Source organism: Peromyscus leucopus, chromosome 15, assembly GCF_004664715.2.
Source record: "Peromyscus leucopus breed LL Stock chromosome 15, UCI_PerLeu_2.1, whole genome shotgun sequence".
NCBI lineage: Eukaryota > Metazoa > Chordata > Mammalia > Rodentia > Cricetidae > Peromyscus > Peromyscus leucopus.
In genome coordinates this window covers 24,852,184-24,871,593 of record NC_051076.1, presented here as the reverse complement: position 1 = coordinate 24,871,593, position 19,410 = coordinate 24,852,184, and the positions used below count along the sequence as shown (strand labels likewise).

Below are 19,410 nucleotides of genomic sequence, written 5' to 3'. Positions count from 1 at the left end.
TAGTCCCTGTCTGTCTCCTCTCTTTCTTTTCTGAACCCTAAGCAGAAAGTTGGTTGACAATATTAGAAGTCATTTCATAAATACTTACCTGTTCAATACCACAGAGGCTGTGATACATGATTACATAACTTACTGAGCTATTTAATAATAAGAGGAAAATCTTTGTAGTAGGGGATCAGTGAGATATTTTCCCAAGGTTGTGGTGAGCCCAGAGATAGGCTTTGGGAAAGGGAAAGCATTGGGAATAGGGAGTGGTACCTTGTTTGAGGAACTGCTGGATGGTGTTGTGGGAGGCTTATGAGGAGTCTGGAGACAACATTCATCTTTTTGTGGGTTGCTTCCTGAAGGCTCTAGAAGCTGAGTCTGCTCCTGGGTAAGCTTCATTTTCTTGCCACCTTCAGTTTTTATGGTTTGTTTTCTCTTTTTCTAAAAGAAAAATGTTTGTCTTTCCTTATTGACTTTCCAATGTGTTGGGAAGTGAACCCCAGGCTTTGTACATGGTATGTTGTGCTTTCTCATACAGTTTTATCCCCAGCCCTTAGTAATGTCTTTAATATTAAGTAAAACATGATATTTCAAGGACCATAAGAATCTTTGTTTTATTACTGGATTCTAATTATATTTGCATCATTGTGTACACCTCATTCTTAACAGATGGATCATATGGTATGGTAGTTTAAATAAGATTGACCCTCATAGATTCACTAATTTGAACACTTGGTCACCAAAGAGTCTCAGTATGTGTGTAGCAGGTGTGTCCTTGTTGGAGTAGGTGTGGTTTGTTAGAGGAAGTTTGTCACTGAGGGGTGGGCCTTGAGGTTTCAGATGCTAAAGCCAGGTCCAGTGCCACTCTCTCTTACAGCTGCCTGTGGAGATGCAGAACTCTCAGCTACCTCTCCAGCACAATGTCTGCCTGCACACTGACATGCTTCCCACCATGACAATAATGGACTAAACCTCTGAATATGCAAGTCCAATAAATGTGTTTTTAAATAAGAGTTGCTATAATCATGACATCTCTTCAAGTAATAGAAACCCTAACTAAGTGATATAAGGTTGTCTCATAGAGGAGTAGAAAAAATACATTTATCTCATCCTACTTATCCCTGTGGTGGCAAAAGAGCATGAGGTGTAGAATTATAAAATTTGTATTTAATATAACCATTAAAAAAGTCACATCCCAAACAACTTGTTTCAGTAAATGGTCTTTAAAAAGCCATGCGGTAGTTTTTTGTTTGCATCCCTGGGGGTTATGCTGCACGAGTTAGAGACATTATATATCTGATGCTGAAGAAGTGACAGGTCCCTATGAATTTGTTGACTTAGAACCTGTTCTCACTAGAGCCGTGGACTAGATAGATAGAGTACTGAATCTTCCTAAAGAGCTAAGAAGGAGAGGAACCTGGGGAGAAACTTTTTGGTGGGAGACCACCCACCTTACCTGTGCAGAGGGTTTACTCTTATCTGATTGATTATTGGTGGAAAGAGATTGGGAACTACTGGTTTCTTCCTGCTTTCCTTTTTTCACTGCAGTTTTGTTTTTTCTTTTCTTTTGCTTTTTAACTGTAGGGATAAGGAAAACACAATAAATCTAGTGACGTGGTTAAGATTACTGAAGTTCATTCAGAAGTATTTATTTTCTGATTTTCAAATGAAAATGACAGTTTATTTCATTTTTGTTAATAATTTTACAGAAAGACAATGATTTTACGTTATTTTTAACAAAACTTCAGTCATTCAATTTTACCAATAAAGACTTAGGAACCAGATGCTGGTATGAAAGCCTGCTAGCTCAAGAGGTAGAGAAAGCACCCAACTGACCTTCATATTCCACCATCGTCCCATAATCTCCCTTTTCCTATGCCATCTCAAACCAAAATCTCTTACATTTAATGTCTCTCACTTCTACTTCCTGTGCTTCTCTCAAACCATCCTCTTGACTTCCTCTTAGTTTTTCCTAAACAATCAATTGTTCACTTTCATTTGCTTGATTTGCCTCTTGACCTATACATGATTTTTATTTAATAATGTTTATGAGTTGATATTTGATGTAAGAAAATAGCAACATTAGCCGGGCAGTGGTGGCACACGCCTTTAATCCCAGCACTCGGGAGGCAGAGCCAGGTGGATCTCTGTGAGTTCGAGGCCAGCCTGGGCTACCAAGTGAGTCCCAGGAAAGGCGCAAAGCTACACAGAGAAACCCTGTCTTGAAAAAACCAAAACCAAACCAAAACAAAACAAAACAAAAAAAAGAAAATAGCAACATTGGATTTTGACATCTATATTGGGGATATATTTTTCTATGTAACTCATGTATTCTCAATCTGCAGGTCTCCTTGACTGGGCCTCATTATGCTAAATTCTCAGGTCAGAATTGTGCACCAGTATATGCAACATTTTTTATCCCAGTGACTTTGTAAAGAGAAAATTCTTCACATCTCTAAAATGCAGGATTCTACATAAATATTAGATCATATTTCTTACCGGACAGGGTACTAAAGAATGTGTAAGACTGTTAATCAAGTATTAAATTTATTCTATTTAAATGCTTTAAATGACTTTTTCAATTTTTACTTTATCATTTTCTAGTTTTTCTACGTTTGGAAGTTTTAATGTATCTCAACAACTGCCTTTTATATTATTTACCTCCAACGCAAAAGATGTCTACCCTGAAATATATCTAGTTTCTTTGTAAGAAAAGATTTCTTGAAATCATCAACTTGTTGACATCTGAGATGCTTCAACACCATTGTTTCTAAGGCACACACTGGGAAAGAAACATGTTAGCTCTGATTGCTGCAGGGAGCCAGAAAGTTTAGGGAGGATGGAGAAGGGATGAGTGTCCCGGATGCTCCCATGTTACCTTTTGCTCTCTCTGTTTTAAGCCTTTTAGCAAGGTCTCCAAGTTCTTTAATACTTTGACACACATTTATCAACAGGTTCAGGCCAGCATCTTTTGGGAATGTGTCCTCCAACTTGTCAGCCATCTGAATTCTGTCATAATCATCTTGCATCTTTTTTGTTAGATTTAGTTTTTTTCTTAGTAAGGACTTGATTTTCCTAAACTGGTAGTCATCCACAGCCATATCCTCTAATCCTTGTTGAAGAACAATTGTCTTGTATTTACTCATTATCTCTACAATTAGGGACGATCCTAAAAGATGAAAATGGACATAGGATTACAGACATATACAGACAATTCCAAAACAGGGTTATTCCTGTGTTAGTGAATGACCCCAATTGATAATGTCCATAATTGCATATAAGACAAGAACAGAGTTAAATATACAAGCTATGTTATTGTGCAAAATGGATGTAGAACCTCTGTATTAATAAACAAGCCTAGGATATTCTTCCCCATAAGCCATGTTAGGTGACTTAGAATAGTGACTTGTGGTGGAAGAAAAGTGTTGGAATCAATAATTGTTGAAGTGTTTAGAGTATGGGCTTTGAGTGTTAATATCCTAGATGCTTTTTCCACTCTTATTTGGTTCTGGAGCCTGTCCCTTGATATCTGCTTGTGGGTTTCTGATTTTTCCCATTCTAAAGCAGCCTATGTGCAAATGGACTGCATCTTATTACAATGTAGCTGGCGAACAATGACTGAAGTCACATGACCATGATGAGCTACTGACCATTGTCCACTCAGCTTTGCCTCAAACAACCCTCATTAGCATCCTGTCTCTCCTGGACTTGGATTGTGATCTTTGGGTCCTTTGTGCTCATATTAGTGTCAATTTCTCCAACATCTACATACTTTTCAGAGCAGCACCCTAGAATTTATTGGATGGAATCGTGTCTGTAGTTTCTTGATTTTATCCTTTCAGGATTTGCTTAGTGGTTCTTATTTGTTCATAGATAAAAATTTCCACCTACTAGTCATGCTTAAATCCCACCTAGATCTTTTAATAGTTTTCTAGTTTTCTAACAATAGCCCTTCCTCCTCAAATATATTGGAAGAACATGAATAATCTGACCTCTTCCATTTATGCTTATTTTTACTCCTGAGATCATATGCTTCAAAATATACAGAATTCACTCCTATTGCCAAGGTTTATGTTTGTCTAATTTCTTTTTCATTGCTTGGAAAGTCATTCTCACATTTCTTTCTCTGTCTACTTTTCATAAACTTAGAAAACTTAAGAGTTAAATGGGGTGTGCGATGGGAGGATAAGGTAGTAGAAGAAATGAGAGATGAGTAATAACACTAAGTATATTTCCAAAACTAAGATGGAAACCTATTGCTGTAGAAGCTTCTTAATATATATATATATACATACATATACATATATATGTATATGTATGTATATATATATATTCTATCATTTATCTTCTCTTTTCCTAGCTACCTAAAAATCTATCCATAAAGAATTCACATGAAGTTACTGTATAATGGGGCAACAATATTTCTACTAGACACCACAGGTTAACAAAAAGCCCAGTGCTAGGAGTGAATTTCCTCTCTTGAAGTTATTGGCCAGTCAGTTCTCATAGATTCCCAACATAGAGCCTATTGACAATGCTCTTGGGTACACTCCAGAACTTTATGGTAAGACTCTATTGCAGAGACACCACACTTTGAGTTACAGAACATGGAGAAATCAAGTTGATATTCCCCTGAAGCCTCATCCCTACTGGCTAGATTTTCCAATCTGGAAAGTACTGTGCACAGTAATGGAGGAGAAAAATAATTATTAACCTTACTCATTTGTGGATACTTGCAGGTAGAGTAACAACCAGTCTGGCAAAACATGCTCAACAGTGCAACAGTGGCATGAATGTTGTGGGATTAATCATCCATTTTGTGATTTGGTCTAAGGCCTGTATGAGTTGAAACCCATACCTGGCACTATTCTAAGGCTGAAAATCTGTGACTAGACTACTCATAGTTCCTAGTTGAGAACCTATTAATTTTACACTGATAAATAGGAGTAGAATTAAACTTATTATTTTGGAATAAAACACCATCACCAAAATCAACTTGGGAAGAAAGGGGTCATGTCATTTTATACTTCCACATCACAGTCCTTTGGTGAAGGCCATCAGAGCAGGAACTCAAGGCTGGCTGTGGAGGCAGGAACTGAAGCAGAAGTCATGGGGAGCACTGATTACTTGCTTGATCCTCATAGCTTGCTCAGCACTCAGTACTACCTGCATATGGGTGGCACTGCCCTCGATGGATTACACACTCATGGGCTTTGTAGAGCCCACTACCTATGATGGGACACTTTGTGCAACCTTGAGGCACGGGGAAGGGCTTGGACTTGCCTCTACTGGATGTGCTCCCCATGGGAGGACTTGCCTTCTTGTGGGTGGGAGTGGGGGCTGGGTTGGGAGGGGAGGCTGGGGGGTGGGAGAAGGGAAAAGGGGATCTTTGATTGGTGTGTAAAATGAATGAAAAAATTTTCTTAATAAAAAAAAAGAATATGCCCTACACACTTTCCTACAGGCAGTTTTAAAGGAAGCATTTTCTTAAGTAGAGTATCTCTTCCCAGATAATTTTATCTTGTGTTAAGTCGATAAAAAACCAACTGGAACATACCCTTAGAAAGAGATGATACTTTAAATATTGGTTTTATATACCAATAATAGTGTATGGTATTTCTTAGTATTTTATGTCTCTTGTTAGGACCATAATAATTAGCAACATAGTATGTTTTACTCCAAATGTTCTGATGCACACATATCCCCTTCATGTGTACATGAAAGAGCATACTCATCTGTGAATTTGAGAAAACCAAAATATTTTGATAGATTCAGCAGTGTATTTCTCAATTACTAAATTAACAAGGTATAAACATCTGTAAAAATATTAGAATGTTTCAGAAACATAAATGATACAATGAGAGAGATATCCTTACATACTTACACATCTGAAATCAACTTCTAAAATACTCTGTTCAAGTACATATTAAGAACTCTAAAGAGTACATGGAAAGTCTTTAAAATATTTTAAAGGTAGGCAATAGAGATATATTTCTAATTAACTCTCACTCAGGCCCCTTCATTTTCCACCAGAAAATAAGAAACAAATCCAAACAATCTAAAACTAAATAAAACAAATGAATTTCAAGATGACAGAAACAAATTCACTGTGATTGAAATACAGCTGATGTAAAAGATAATGATAAGTGTGTTCCTGGATGATTGAAAAAAGATGTACTTGAGTAACTGAATCTGTGAAGCTTTGTACTATGCATGTCCATTGTTTCTCATGCTGTGCAATATCAGAACACTAGAGTGCAGTTCCATGTCATGATATATTTTCACTTAATACTATTATTTCACAGTAATCCCTTGATGTCACTATCCTATCACTTACCTAGTTAGTTACCACAGCCAACAAGTTCCTTCACACTCTCCAGCCAAGGTAACTAAAGCCTTCTTCGTATTTTCCATTTACTCATACTTATACTTAGAAAGTTATTTTATTATCAGCCATGATCAAAATGCACTTCTGTTAGCTCTAGTCCAAATAGGGTGGAATAAAGATGTCTGCCATCTCCCCTAGCAAAGCATCAGACCCTAGCTGCTGTGGTTCACTGCCCTGAGAGCAGCTGGCACCAGCCCCGCTCCCTCCACTCTCCTGTGAAGGAAGCAGCACTGATTTCCCCTGTGCTCTTGTGGGTTCCACAGAGCTCTCAACTATACATAGCAGGGCCAGGTCTCACTTTCTTGGAGATTTCTTCAGCAGTGCCCAGATCGTAGTTCAACTGAAAGGTTAGGAATAGGGGTAGTTTTCTTTGAAGAAGATAAATGAATAAATCCCTCAGACTGGAAAGGGATGTTGCAATCCACAAACTGCCAGGAACACGAATAGCTTATAAGATGGAAAGAATGACAGTGGTCAGAGTCATTTCAATTTGACTCAAGTGGTGCAACCCTGAGTGTCTTGCACTGTGCTCTCTCCGGGGAGAGAAAGGCTGCAAAAGTGAGGCCTCCTCCCATTGATTTTCCTGGCTAGTGTGATTGAAGGGTTTCTATCTTGTATACACTTCCCTACACTAAAAAACAAAGGTCTGCTGTGCTCAGCTGTTCTTACATGTCTTCATAGGTGGATGATCCAAGGTTAACCCTTCATGTCCAGCATACTTACTTTGGGCCACTGAGAATCACATTACTTTGAATAAAGGTAATTTCTAAAAGGAAAAGTGTGAGCCACCCAGACACCTCCTCTCTTCCTCTAAAGGTGGAGGTGGCAGGAGGAGAATTCAGCAGGTTCTATTGCCACAAAGAACAGAATGTGTTTCCTGGATAGAGAATCATCATTGATGCAGGTATTTTTGGTTTAAGAACTTATTAAAACATTTACTAATTTTTCATTAGTTCCTAAACCAGAAGATTGTTTAAGAAGTATTTTGCATATTTTGCTTTCAATTAATAGAAAGGAATTTGTCATTTCCTGCTGCTCTATGGACTATAGTAAAGCTGTTCTTCCTTAGGTGACTCAGTTAATGAATCCATAGTGTTTCTACGTTATTTATTGATAAAGATAATAGGTAGTGGGCCTATTTAATGACAATATGGAAACATTGAAAATGAGAAATTCTGAACTTGTGGTCAGACCAAGGACCTGAAATAACTTTGCACTACTGTGCTATTCTGTTGAGGAAATTGGGGAGTCTATGCTGTGTTGTAATTCTGAGACATTGTTTTGTGTTGTGGGAGCCTCCTAACTAATCTACAGGTAGGATTATTGACTATAGAATGTTGATCTACACTGCTGGATTTTGCTTTTATCTATGTATTATTGTTCCTATGCCCAAGTTCTATCCTTTTGGAATTAGAAATATGTGACTCACCCTTTATTTTACAGGATTCTATAATCATGTTTAGGACACATAGGACTTTTAAAGGGACTTTGAATTTCTATAAAGTGTTGAAAAATTTAAAGAATGTGGGATCGTAAAATATGGAGCTATGTCTTATACTGTATTCGCATGAGACCCTGGGGGACAATGAAGGGAAATTAGGATTTAAAAGAGATACTTTCAAGTGAGAGGGGACAGAATGAAGTGGTATAAAGGTGTAAAGTGGAATACTGGAACAATATGGTTAAGTGCAGTTGGAGAATGTGGAAGCAGAAGAGTGAAGGGAAGTTGTAATTAGAATTATAATTCTAATGACCTTTCAAAAAGTCATACGGAAAATTGCTTCTCTATATACTTCATAAAATATATACATATTCATATATAAAAAGTGTTTAATGGACTTATAATCCATTTAAAATGAGTAACAATGATCCTAGTAGATACCAGGAGCTAACAAATGAAAATCCTAGTGTCAATAAAATGTTACTTCCTTTGGAGTTGTTGATCAGTGAGATCCCATTTCACACCCTCTCAAACACACACACACACACACACACACACACACACACACACACACACACTCACATACCACACACTACAAGCTATTGCCAATGCTCATGATTTCTTTCCAACTCGATAAAGACATCACATATTTAAGTCACAGAACATGGAGACATCAGCTGGTAGTGACCACGAAGGTACATTCCCACTGGCTAGCTTTTATAGTGCTGGGAGGTGCTATTCATTTACCAGCAAAGAAAAGTAGTCACCAATATTACCCTTCTTCTCAGGAATCCTTGAAGAAGAGGGGGAAGAAAAAATTAAGAGCCAGAGGTGGTTGATGACTCCAGGGACACAGAGTTTCCCAAACACAGCTGGGCAGTTGCACATACAAACTCAATGTCGTTTTAGAACATCATAAGACTTGTGCAAATTTAAGCCAAACAGAATTCCATCATGAAGTAAAGGGAGGTGGACACAAATTCCCACAACCAGCTAAGGAATATTTGTCATTTGATGGGTGCTGGGAGAGGGAGAATCATTGTTATTAAGGGCATGGCCCATGGTTGGCTGATCACAAACTGTACTTGATGGGTTTTAAAAAGGAAAGGAGATACAAAGTTAGGTGGGTAGGGAAGGGATTGTGTATCTGGAGGGAGTTGTGGGAGGGGGTGAATATGGGCAACGTACACTGCATAAAATTCTCAAAGAACTAAAACAATGAGAAAGAAACAAAATACAGTTCTTCTAAAATGGAAAATACAAACTTTCCTAGGCACACACATGCTTCAAAATAAAGACCTGATTTTTTAAAAAAAAATCATGAAAGAGGAAGTTCATAACATGGTTGAGGGACAGACAGAACAGAACATAGAGTTTGTTGATGTAAGATAGACACATCCTACAGTGAAATAGTGGTAGCAGAAGCAGAACAGAAACCAGCTGGTACCAGCCCATAATGAAGGACCTAATCAGTCCAGTGAAAACTTCTGTCAAATGTGATTTAAGATTTGTTTCCCTAGGTTGTTAATAAAACATTCCTTAACAGTAGAAAAATCCAAAATTAGTTAAAACTAAAAACAATCCTGTTTATCTGCATTAGTGAAGCTTTAACAGAACTGGAGGCAAAAACTGTTATCAAATGCCAAATATGATAAACCTTCTCATCCTAGAAGGATATAATAGTTTTAATTATGGATTTAGCTACTAATGATTGTGCCTGCTATTTGTCATTATTTTGTTTCTTCACAGCTCTGTAAAATCATGGAATATATTTTTACACAAGTACACATATCCACACACAGACATACATCATATATATTCAATGTCTGTGAGAGCACACAAGTCTGTGAATTTGAAAATAATCAGAACGAGAACCAACAGTTTTGTGGTAATTACAACAGTGTATCAATCACTGAATTACTAAGGTGAAAACATCTGTAAAAGATCTAGAACTTTGAGCCACATAGCTGGTAGACCTAGCAAGATGGGTCTAATACTTGTACAATACTGAAATCAACATTTAAATTATGATGTTTAAGTACACATGGAGTACTATGCAAGGGGATACAGGCAACCTTTAAAATGTTCTAAAAGTAGACAATAGAAATATGTTTCTATTTAAATCTTCTTTAATCCATGCATCTTATGACCAAAAACCAAAACAAATAAAATATAACCAAGCAAAAAAGTAAGCCTCACAATGACCCAAAAGTTTCTCCCAATGACTAATTACTATTTTTACTACCTTGTGTGAAGGGGAGAATAAGAAATATTAAATATGCCTATGAAAACAGTATGTATTTGAATAGCAGTGGTTCTGAATCCTAGAAAATTTTTAATACACACACCTGTTGACTTTCATGATGTGTACTATTAGGATTTCACAAGATAATTCATCTCCATGTGCAGATGCATTTACACTCAATATTACTTCATGGTAACTTTCATATCACTACCTTGTGCTTTATACAGTCATGTTCCACAGCCACCAGGATTCCATGTACTCTCTAGCCAAGATAACTAAAGCCTTCTTCTCACTTTCTATTTACTCATACCTACACTTAGAATGTTTATTTTACAAACTCCAATTAATCAAAATGCATCTTTTCTTGTCCCAATCCCCAGAGATGAAGAAACGAAGATGTCTGCCATCTTCCTGAATGAAGCATTAGACTCCAGCTGCATGGTTTCAGTGCCCTTAATGCAGCTGGAACCATCCTTGCTTCCCCCACCCTCCACTGGAGGAACCACTAGTGATCCCTGCATTCTTGTGGATTTCACAGAGCTATCTGCTCTTTGTATAACAGAGGCAGCACTTACCTTCTGGAAATGTCTCAGTAATGTCCAGATTATAGATCCTCAGCAGGGCAGGAAATAGGGCTTGTTTATTTCATGTAGGAAGATAAATCTCTCAAAAGTACACAGCAGGGTGTTGAAATCTTATTAAATGCTGAGAATATGTAGTATTTACAGAATAACAGGGAAGACAAGGGAACTGTTTAAAGTAGTTCCCTAACTTCAGCAGTGCTAGCTGTCTTACCCCTTGCTGTCTCCTTGGGGAGGGTTGTAATGTAATTGGCCTCCACCCAGCAGTGTTCATAGCTTTCGATTTCTCCAGCTTCTAAACCAGAACAGTTCACTTCCTGTTACTAATGTAGTTTCCAGGAAAAAAAAAAACACAAAAATAAAGTTTCTCTTTACTCAGTTATTTTTCTTACAAATATAAGTAGGCACAAAGCCCAACATTGAGCTTTTATATCCAACAGATTTACAGGTGGGCCCACTGGGAATTTTACTCTCATTTTAATGAAGAATAAATCATCAAGAGATAAAAGTGAGTCACTCAGCTATTTCAACCTCCTTTCTTGTTAGATCCTGTTCCTCAAACTTGGTTGAACATTTCCTGCATAGGGAAAGATCTGTGGTGAATCACTTTTGTTTAAGCACTTTCCAAAGCATTCATTAATTTATTGATGGTCCCCAGGCCATGACTTTCCAGAGCATAATTTTACAAGAACCATGTGACTCCAGCTTCAGCTAAATAGAAAGTAATTTGCCATTGACTGCTGTGTGTATTACAGCTAAGCTGTCTTCTTTCAGTGATTAATGATCCCTTAGGAATCTTTTATGAAAAAACACAACAGATCATGGGCTGTCTCTATAAAACTGAACTGAACTTTCTATACAGCACTGACAATACCGAAGCCTTGATAACTTAAGAAAAGTTCTGAACTTCGGGTAGCTTCAGAGACTAGAACAATGGTTCTCTGTCACTGGAGAGTTTCTCTCCGGTTCCTGCCATGTCCCGGCAGTCCTGCAGCGCACTTATAAAATAAACACACAGACTCTTATATTATTTAAACTGTTTGACCTAGTGGCTCAGGCTTCTTGCTAAATGTTCTTATATCTTAAATTAGCCCATTTCTATTATTCTATAAGTTGCCATGTGGCTCGTGGCTTACTGGTATCTTACATCTCTCTTGTCATGGTAGCAGCTGGCAATGACTCTCTGACTCAGCCTTCCACTTCCCAGAATTATCCTCTCTGCTTGTCCCACCTATACTTCCTGCCTGGCTACTTGCCAATCAGTGTTTCATTTATTAACCAATCAGAGCAACACATTTAACATACAGAACATCTCACAGTACTTTGCCTTTTCTTTTTTTTTCAAAAAGGGAGGTTTTAACTTTAACATAGTAAAATTACAGATAACAAAACAATTATCAAGCAAGAATTACAGTTACAATATTTAGTCTATTTATGATATCTAGTCTATTTGTATTTGGCAAAATTAAAGAAGATATCCTATCTATCCTATATTGCCACAGACTGGCCTATCAGGGGTACTACAATGATAGATGAAGCAGGGCTAGGGTAGTCAGGAAGGCAAGGATTCGGTGAATGACAGACAACACACTCAGAAGTGGTTTGAATCTGCTGCAATTTTACTTCTGCAAATCAGTAGTTTATATACAGAAAAGAAAACTATCAAGTCATACAAGGAACAAGAGCTTGGCAATAATTCAATCACATCATCTTTAAAAAAACAGCAAGCACACAATTATTAATCAGTGCTAGACATATCCCTTCACCCACAAGAACTTTATGACCCAAAGTGCAGTCTGTGTTTTTTAAACTAAGTACAGTCCCTAGACTTGTGTAGATTTCTTTGCGGTTGCAGCTGTGTCCTTCATCTTATCTAGTTTATTATGCACTTCTACTTTTCTGGTTCTCATGACCCACTTAGCCCATTTGGATGCTGTAGACACTCTCTAAGTCTTTCTTCAGTTTTTTTTTTTTTGTCACATATCTCTTCAAATATAAAACCTTTTTACCTGCTGGAATATGGATTCTTGTACTTTTACACCTGTAAGGGGAAGGGGTTCTGCTGTAGCCCTTAAGTTTCCCATGCTGAACTTCCTCAACAGAGGGGCCCACCATCTGCCTCCTATGAGATAATGTCTTCTGCCATAAATCACTTTAGTTGAGATTCCTAAAGGATTTCTAGTGGGTGAGTGTTCATTCCCTAGAAGTGTTTGAATCTTTATACTTTCTTTATCTAGCGGCTTGGGGTCTTAAAAAATCTGCTATATTTGATTAAGATCCATGTCCAGCTTCCCCTTTCCTCCATTGTTCACAACCCAAGCATTCATTAATTTTGGCTGTGCTTCATAGATTAATTAGAACATTATCAGAAAAGCAGTTATACAGAACCCATAGCCCAGGGAGCTCATGATCTGTGAAGCACGTCTTCTTTGAGAAGGAGGCGTAACATGGGCACTCTGCCAGGGACCTCCAGGGAGCTTAGTCCTGTGGGACATGTATCTCCCATCTGCTATTATTGACATAATTGTTTATGTCACATGAATGACACTGGAGTTGGTGTGGCACTATATTTGTGAGTCTAAAGTTTCATATCTAACTTATCTTTTACCATAACTAAGGAAAATTGTAACTATCAAGTCTTCAACTACATCAAAGACCCCAGAAGGATATACTATTACCTGAGAAATGGGAGAAGGACACAGGCAACTTTTGGGAGTCTTGCAGGGTAGACAGAGACAGCTGGCAGCCTGGACAGTCACCTAATGTTCCTTTGTAAAGTTGGGGCATCTATCTTCAGCCCACATGCCTAGAGTCTCTCAGTCATTTCTCTCTGTGTCCTGTAGAATGTTTGGCAGTTTCCTCTGCAAAGCAGGAACCTGAAGGACCATTTTGTCAAGCAACGTTCAGTGGTCACCTTCCTATGGGTCCTGCATGTCCAGTTGATCAAGCAGTCCAGGCAAGAACAGTTTCTTGCCCAAATGGCTATTTTTGCCAACGTAAAGATAGACTCCATATGGAGTGTCTTTGATGCCCATCCTCCTCTCTGAAGTAAATTGGTGCCAGGAGCAGACATGTCTCACAGTCCAGAAAGTCTAAATTTTTAAAACACTTTAAATGCCATATTCTATAGGTCTTTGAAGTGTTTGAAGAATATCTACCTAATTGAATTAAATCTACGTATACCTAGAAAGCAACATGACTACAAGTTTGACTATCATAGAAGACTAATTATTAATCTGTATTTTTAAATTATCCATTACAATTTAAATGAGTTACATAAACATAATACCCCAAACGAGAATAGAAAAATAAATATAGTATAACAAAATTAAGTTTAAACTTGTATCAATAAACTAAAATCCATAGCAATATAAAACATTTTAAACAAGTTGCTCTTTAAAAGTAGATTCAATAATCTACCCTTTCACCCTATCATATCTATATTATATCCCCTTTTCTTCTTTAGAAAGAGATCGCATTTATAATCAACCTGATTTAAATAAACATATTGATTTTTCTCTGTCCCACACATCAGGGCTCTTCTGATATGGGACAAAAGAATTTCTTAACTTTTTTTTTTTTTTAGCAATATGTTTTGGTTTAGAGAAGGAGTGAGCCAATTCCATCTCCAAAGCCAGCTTGGTATATTTGGGAATTTGGGCCTAGCTTCTCTTACTACTTCCTGCTGGAGGGGGGCACTGTATCTTATGGGGACACAAAGAAAATTTTAGGATTATGGGGTAGTCCATGAGGGTGTATTGTCTGAGCCAGTTGCCTTGAAACCATTCTGGATGTTGGGTCATCTGGGCCATCGTGCCATCCGGAGACCTTTCAGGGGGTCTTGGCTGGTCAAACCTGACGTATCTTAATCTGGAACAAATCCATAGCCTCTGGCTTTCTATGGAAACAAAAGCAGAGCCTCCTTTCCAAAGCAACATATCCTTACATCCAAATTTTGATGTCAGGGTACCTTTAAAGTATACATATTTGCCGGGTGTGGTGGCGCACGCCTTTAATCCCAGCACTCGGGAGGCAGAGCCAGGCGGATCTCTGTGAGTTCGAGGCCAGCCTGGGCTACCAAGTGAGCTCCAGGAAAGGCGCAAAGCTACACAGAGAAACCCTGTCTCGAAAAAACCAAAAAAAAAAAAAAAAAAAAAAAAAAAGTATACATATTTGTTTAACTCAACAGCTTTTACCATCAAATGTTTTTCTGCAGTTAAAAATCCCAAAGACAACACATATCCAGATTCTCTATGTAATATCCATTTTTACATGACTTATTTTTTATACTACCTTTATTGTCTCTTTAAAGACTTTATTTTTAAAAACTATCTATTTCTTTATATAACTGTATGTATTTCTATTTTATTCTCTTCCAAGCCTACGCACATTTTTACACATATTGAAAAGCAGTTAAAGACTTATTCCATCTGAATCTGTCTTATTGTGAATCTATTGTTTTAAACTGCAGCATTACTAGGGCTAAAATAGCAGCTTTGGCTGGTGGCTCCACCCACTTCAGCTTCCCAACATCGCTGTGATAGTTTACCACCAGCTCTGGGCTACCACCAGCTCTGGGAGCCATCAACTCTTAGAAACAGCGATTCTATGCTTCTATCAAAGCAGCATGTAGCTCAGAAACCTTTTTTTTTTTTTTGTACTAGCAAAGACTAAATCTACCATACAGCATAATGTGCCACTTGTAGACACCTCATTCCCGCCATACTGCTGGTCAAAAGTGCATGCCAAGAACCTGCCAACTTGAGAAAGACAACTAGGATGCTGTTTTTAGCTCCGTTTTAGAATTTTTTTTTTCTTTCAGGTTTTAGGTGGAAACTCTTGCCAACATGTTGGGTGCCATTTGTAGCTGGAGACTTTCTCTCTGGGTCCCGCCATGCCCCGGCAGTCCAGCAGCCCACTTATAAAATAAACACAGAGACTTATATTATTTAAACTGTTTGGCCTAATGATTCAGGCTTCTTGCTAACTGTTCTTATATCTTAAATTAACCCATTTCTGTTATTCTATAAGTTGCCATGTGGCTCATGGTAACCAGTACCTTACATCCCACTAGTCATGGCAGCGGCTGGCAGTGACTCTCTGACTCATCCTTCCACTTCCCAGAATTCTCCTCTCTGCTTGTCCCACCTATACTTCCAGCCTGGCTACAGGCCAATAAGTGTTTTATTTATTAACCAATCAGAGCAACACACTTAACATACAAAACATCCCACAGCAGTTTTCTGACTGATTTTTCCTGTTAAGGATAGTGGATGTTGTCTGCACTATTGTTACACCAAGGCAGGGAAAAAATGTCACAAATCAGTTAGTTTGAGAGCTTTAAAGGTGATCCACAAACAGGGTAATGCCATGGATTTTGGTAATAGTAATGGTAATAATCAACAGTAATGCCATCATCTGACAGGGGTCCACTGATTTGCCTGGATAGACGACATGAATGTATGTTTTCCAAGGGCTGGTGTTTGGCAGCTCTTGTCTTTTTTTGTGTGCAACAGGAGACTGGGAAGCCTTTCATCTTTCTTAAATTCTTTCATTGTTTTAATGTTCTCATTGTGGAAACATTTCCCTTCCTTGGTTACTTTCATTTCAAGACAATGTAATTTCTAGGCTGTTGTTTTGTTTGTTTGTTTGTTTTTCAAGACAGGGTTTCTCTGTGTAGATTTGCCCCTGTTCTGGAACTCACTCTGTACCCCAGGGTGGCCTTGAACTCATACAGATCAGCCTGCCTCTGCCTCCTGCATGCTGGGATTAAAGGAGTGTACCACCACTGCCCAGCAAACTGTTTTGAATATGATTTTTTTCCTTGATTTTATTCTTGATATGTTGTCATTTTTATATAGGAAATCTACTGATTTTTTGTGTTACATTTGTATCCTTATATTTGCTGATATATGTTTATCAGCTGTAGGAGATTTCTGGAGATGTCTTCAGGGTATTTAATATAGAGTATCATATCATCTGAAAATAATTATGCTCTAAGTTCTTTGTTTTCCTTTTATTGAAAATAATTTTTGTCCCCACTAATTTTATTTTGTTTTCTGACCAGTTTTATTTGGTTGTACTCTAAGTTCCTGGACTATCTAATCTCTGGTTCTTGGTCTTCCAAGCAGTCTCAGATATGGGTTTCAATTTGTGGAATGAGCCTTAATTCAAATAAGATATTGGTTGATTACTCCCACAAGCTTTGTGCCACCATAGCATTAGCTTATCTTGCAGGGAAGACGCCACTGTAGATCATAGGGCTTGTGTATGTTTTGGTGTTTATGTCTCACTTTTGGTAGTGTGCAGAGTACCTTCCTGTACCCAAAATGCTCAAATGTTAGGGTGAAGATTTTATGTAGGCATCAGAATGACTTCTTCATTCTCAATGAGTTGTGTAGGTGTTGCCTTCAGCAATGGGATCTTATTGTCAGTTTATGGAGAGCAACTTATCTTGACAACATGCTGCATTGTTTAGAGATTCTCATGAGACCCCTTTGGGTCCCAAAAAAATCAATTAGATGTAACCCAGTCTCGGCACTAGAAGTTTTGTTTGGTGACAAGTGATGGTCAATTGGGACTCTGTCTCTCTCATTATTTAGGGATTGCATTTATATCACTTTATTCTATGTATATTTTTTAGAAATTTTCTACTGTTTAGATTTCCATACTATAGCATGCACAGGTCTGCACCAGGTTCTCTGCACATATTTTAGATCTTCCTGTTTATGGTTGTTGAAGAATTCCTGAGTGCACGAATGACTGAATCTCTGATTCTTGTGCCTTCTTCTGGGTTCTTTTTCTTCTGTTGGCTTATCTTGTCTAACTTTAATGTGATAATTTTTGTTTTATATTATCATATTTTACTTTTTATATTTTAAAAAAGGATGAAAATGGGAAAATAGATACTTTTCACATTATATATTCTGATTACAGCCATCCCTGCTTCTCCAATTCCTTTCTACCCATCCAAAACGATCCCCTCTTTTTGTATCTAGTCAGAAAACAAACAGGCATCTAAGGAATAATAATAAAATAAAAAGCAATACATTCAAAGGTTTGGCGAATGTCAGATGTTTTGAATGTGGAGAAACTTTCAATGACTGTCCAGGCTGTCAGCTGTCTCTATCTACTCTCGCAAGACTCCCAATAGTTGCTTGCATCCTTCTCTGATTTCTCAGTTAACATTATATCCTTCTGAGGTATTTGATGTATTTGAAGACTAGATAGTTATAATTTCCTTAGTTGTGATAAAAGATAAGTTAGATATAAAAGCTTAGACTCACAAATATAGGATAGATAGGATATCTTCTTTAATTTTGCCAAATACAAATAGACTAGATATTATAACTATGATTCTTGCTTGATAATTGTTTTGCTATATGTAATTTTACTATGTTAAAGGTAAAACCATACTTTTTGAAAAGAAGAAAAGGGGAAGTGCTGTTGATGTCTTTCTGTATGCTGTGATTATGTGTTGCTATGATTGATTGATAAATAAAGCTTTGATTGGCCAGTAGTCAGGCAGGAAGTATAGTATAGGCAGGATAAGCTGAGAAGAGAATTCTGGGAAGTAGAAGCCTGAGTCAGGATATGCTACCAGATGCCACCATGAGAAGCAAGATGTACAGTACCGGTAAGCCACAAGCCACACGACAACTTATAGATTAATTTAAGATATAAAAACTAGATACCAAGAAGCCTGCCATGGCCATACAAATTTATAAGTAATGTAAGTCTCTGCGTGTTTACTTGTGTCTGAGCAGCTGCAGGAGCCAGGTAAACACAGGAAAACTCAAGCTACACTAGGACAAAATAACCAAACAAGAAAAAGTAAAAGAAACTCATACAGACACTGAGACACACACATTCTCTCACACAGGAATCCCCTAAAAAACCTAAACCAAAATCCATAATGTATACAAAAAGGACCTGTAAGATAAAAAGAAAAAAAGTCCCTGACTTAAAAATGTGAGACAAAAACATCCAACGATCCTGTTCTGTTTGTTTTGTGTTGGCCATTTACTACTGAGCACGGTCACTACCCTTAAGAGTGATTTGTTTCTCCCTTGGAGAAAACTAATTGTTCATTTGTAAATGCCTATCAATTGTGGATAGCTTCTGGGACAGGGATGGGGGCACTTGTCCACTTCTCCTTTAAACTCTCTGATCCCACCTGGTACAGGCCCATCCTGGCCCTGTGCCTGCTGCCACAGTCTCTCTAAGTTCATATGTGTGCCAGTCTTGTGTCTAGGATGCCTTGTATTCTTGGTGTCCTCCATCCTCTCTGGCTTTTACACTCTTTCCACCTCCTCTTCTGTAGAGTTCCCTGAGTCCAAAAGGGAGAGACTTGATGGAGACATCCCATTGAGGGCTGAGTGTTTCAAGGCCTCTCACATGTGCATATTGTCTAGTTGTGGGTATTTTTGCCTACCTGCTGCAGGAGGAAGCTTCTCTAATAATGTCTGAGCAAAAAACTGATCTATGGGTATAGCAGAATGTGTTTGGAGTCCTTAACTTGCCACATCCTCTTTGCCAAAGTATAGTATTTAGTTTTCTCATAGTTTGCTGGCCCATCTTGTCTCTGGTTCATGGCCAGCTGAGCAGCATTCGATATGGTTCTAGCTCATAGATTTGACCTTAACTCAAATCAGATATTGGTTCCTTACCTCCACAAGCTTTGTGCCAGTGTTATAGTAGCGTATCTTGCAGGCAGGCCACTTTTGGAAATGGAATGGCTTAAAGGTGGGCTGGTGTTTATCTTTCTACT

The 19,410-nt window shown here is 37.9% G+C and overlaps 2 protein-coding genes across 3 annotated transcripts in view; both read right to left on the bottom strand.

The window, feature by feature from the left end:
* Positions 1 to 11,172, bottom strand: part of LOC114690609 (putative GPI-anchored protein pfl2) — a 77,641-nt gene extending 66,469 nt beyond the window's left edge. Inside the window, exon 1 of the mRNA XM_037211206.1 lies at positions 10,635 to 11,172. The gene's annotated coding sequence lies outside the window, so the exon portion shown is untranslated. The remainder of the gene's footprint in view (positions 1 to 10,634) is intronic.
* LOC114690673 (interferon-activable protein 204) overlaps positions 1 to 19,410 on the bottom strand; it is a 60,075-nt gene that overhangs the window by 7,126 nt on the left and 33,539 nt on the right. Inside the window, exons 2-4 of one of the 2 annotated variants that reach the window (XM_028865549.2) lie at positions 2,864 to 3,154; positions 1,442 to 1,563; positions 259 to 426 (exon numbers count right to left, since the gene is read on the bottom strand). The exons of the other annotated variant lie outside the window; for it this stretch is intronic. Coding sequence (XP_028721382.1) covers positions 259 to 426; positions 1,442 to 1,563; positions 2,864 to 3,131 — 558 coding nt within the window. The 5' untranslated portion in view covers positions 3,132 to 3,154. The remainder of the gene's footprint in view (positions 1 to 258; positions 427 to 1,441; positions 1,564 to 2,863; positions 3,155 to 19,410) is intronic. 2 annotated transcript variants of the gene reach the window in all.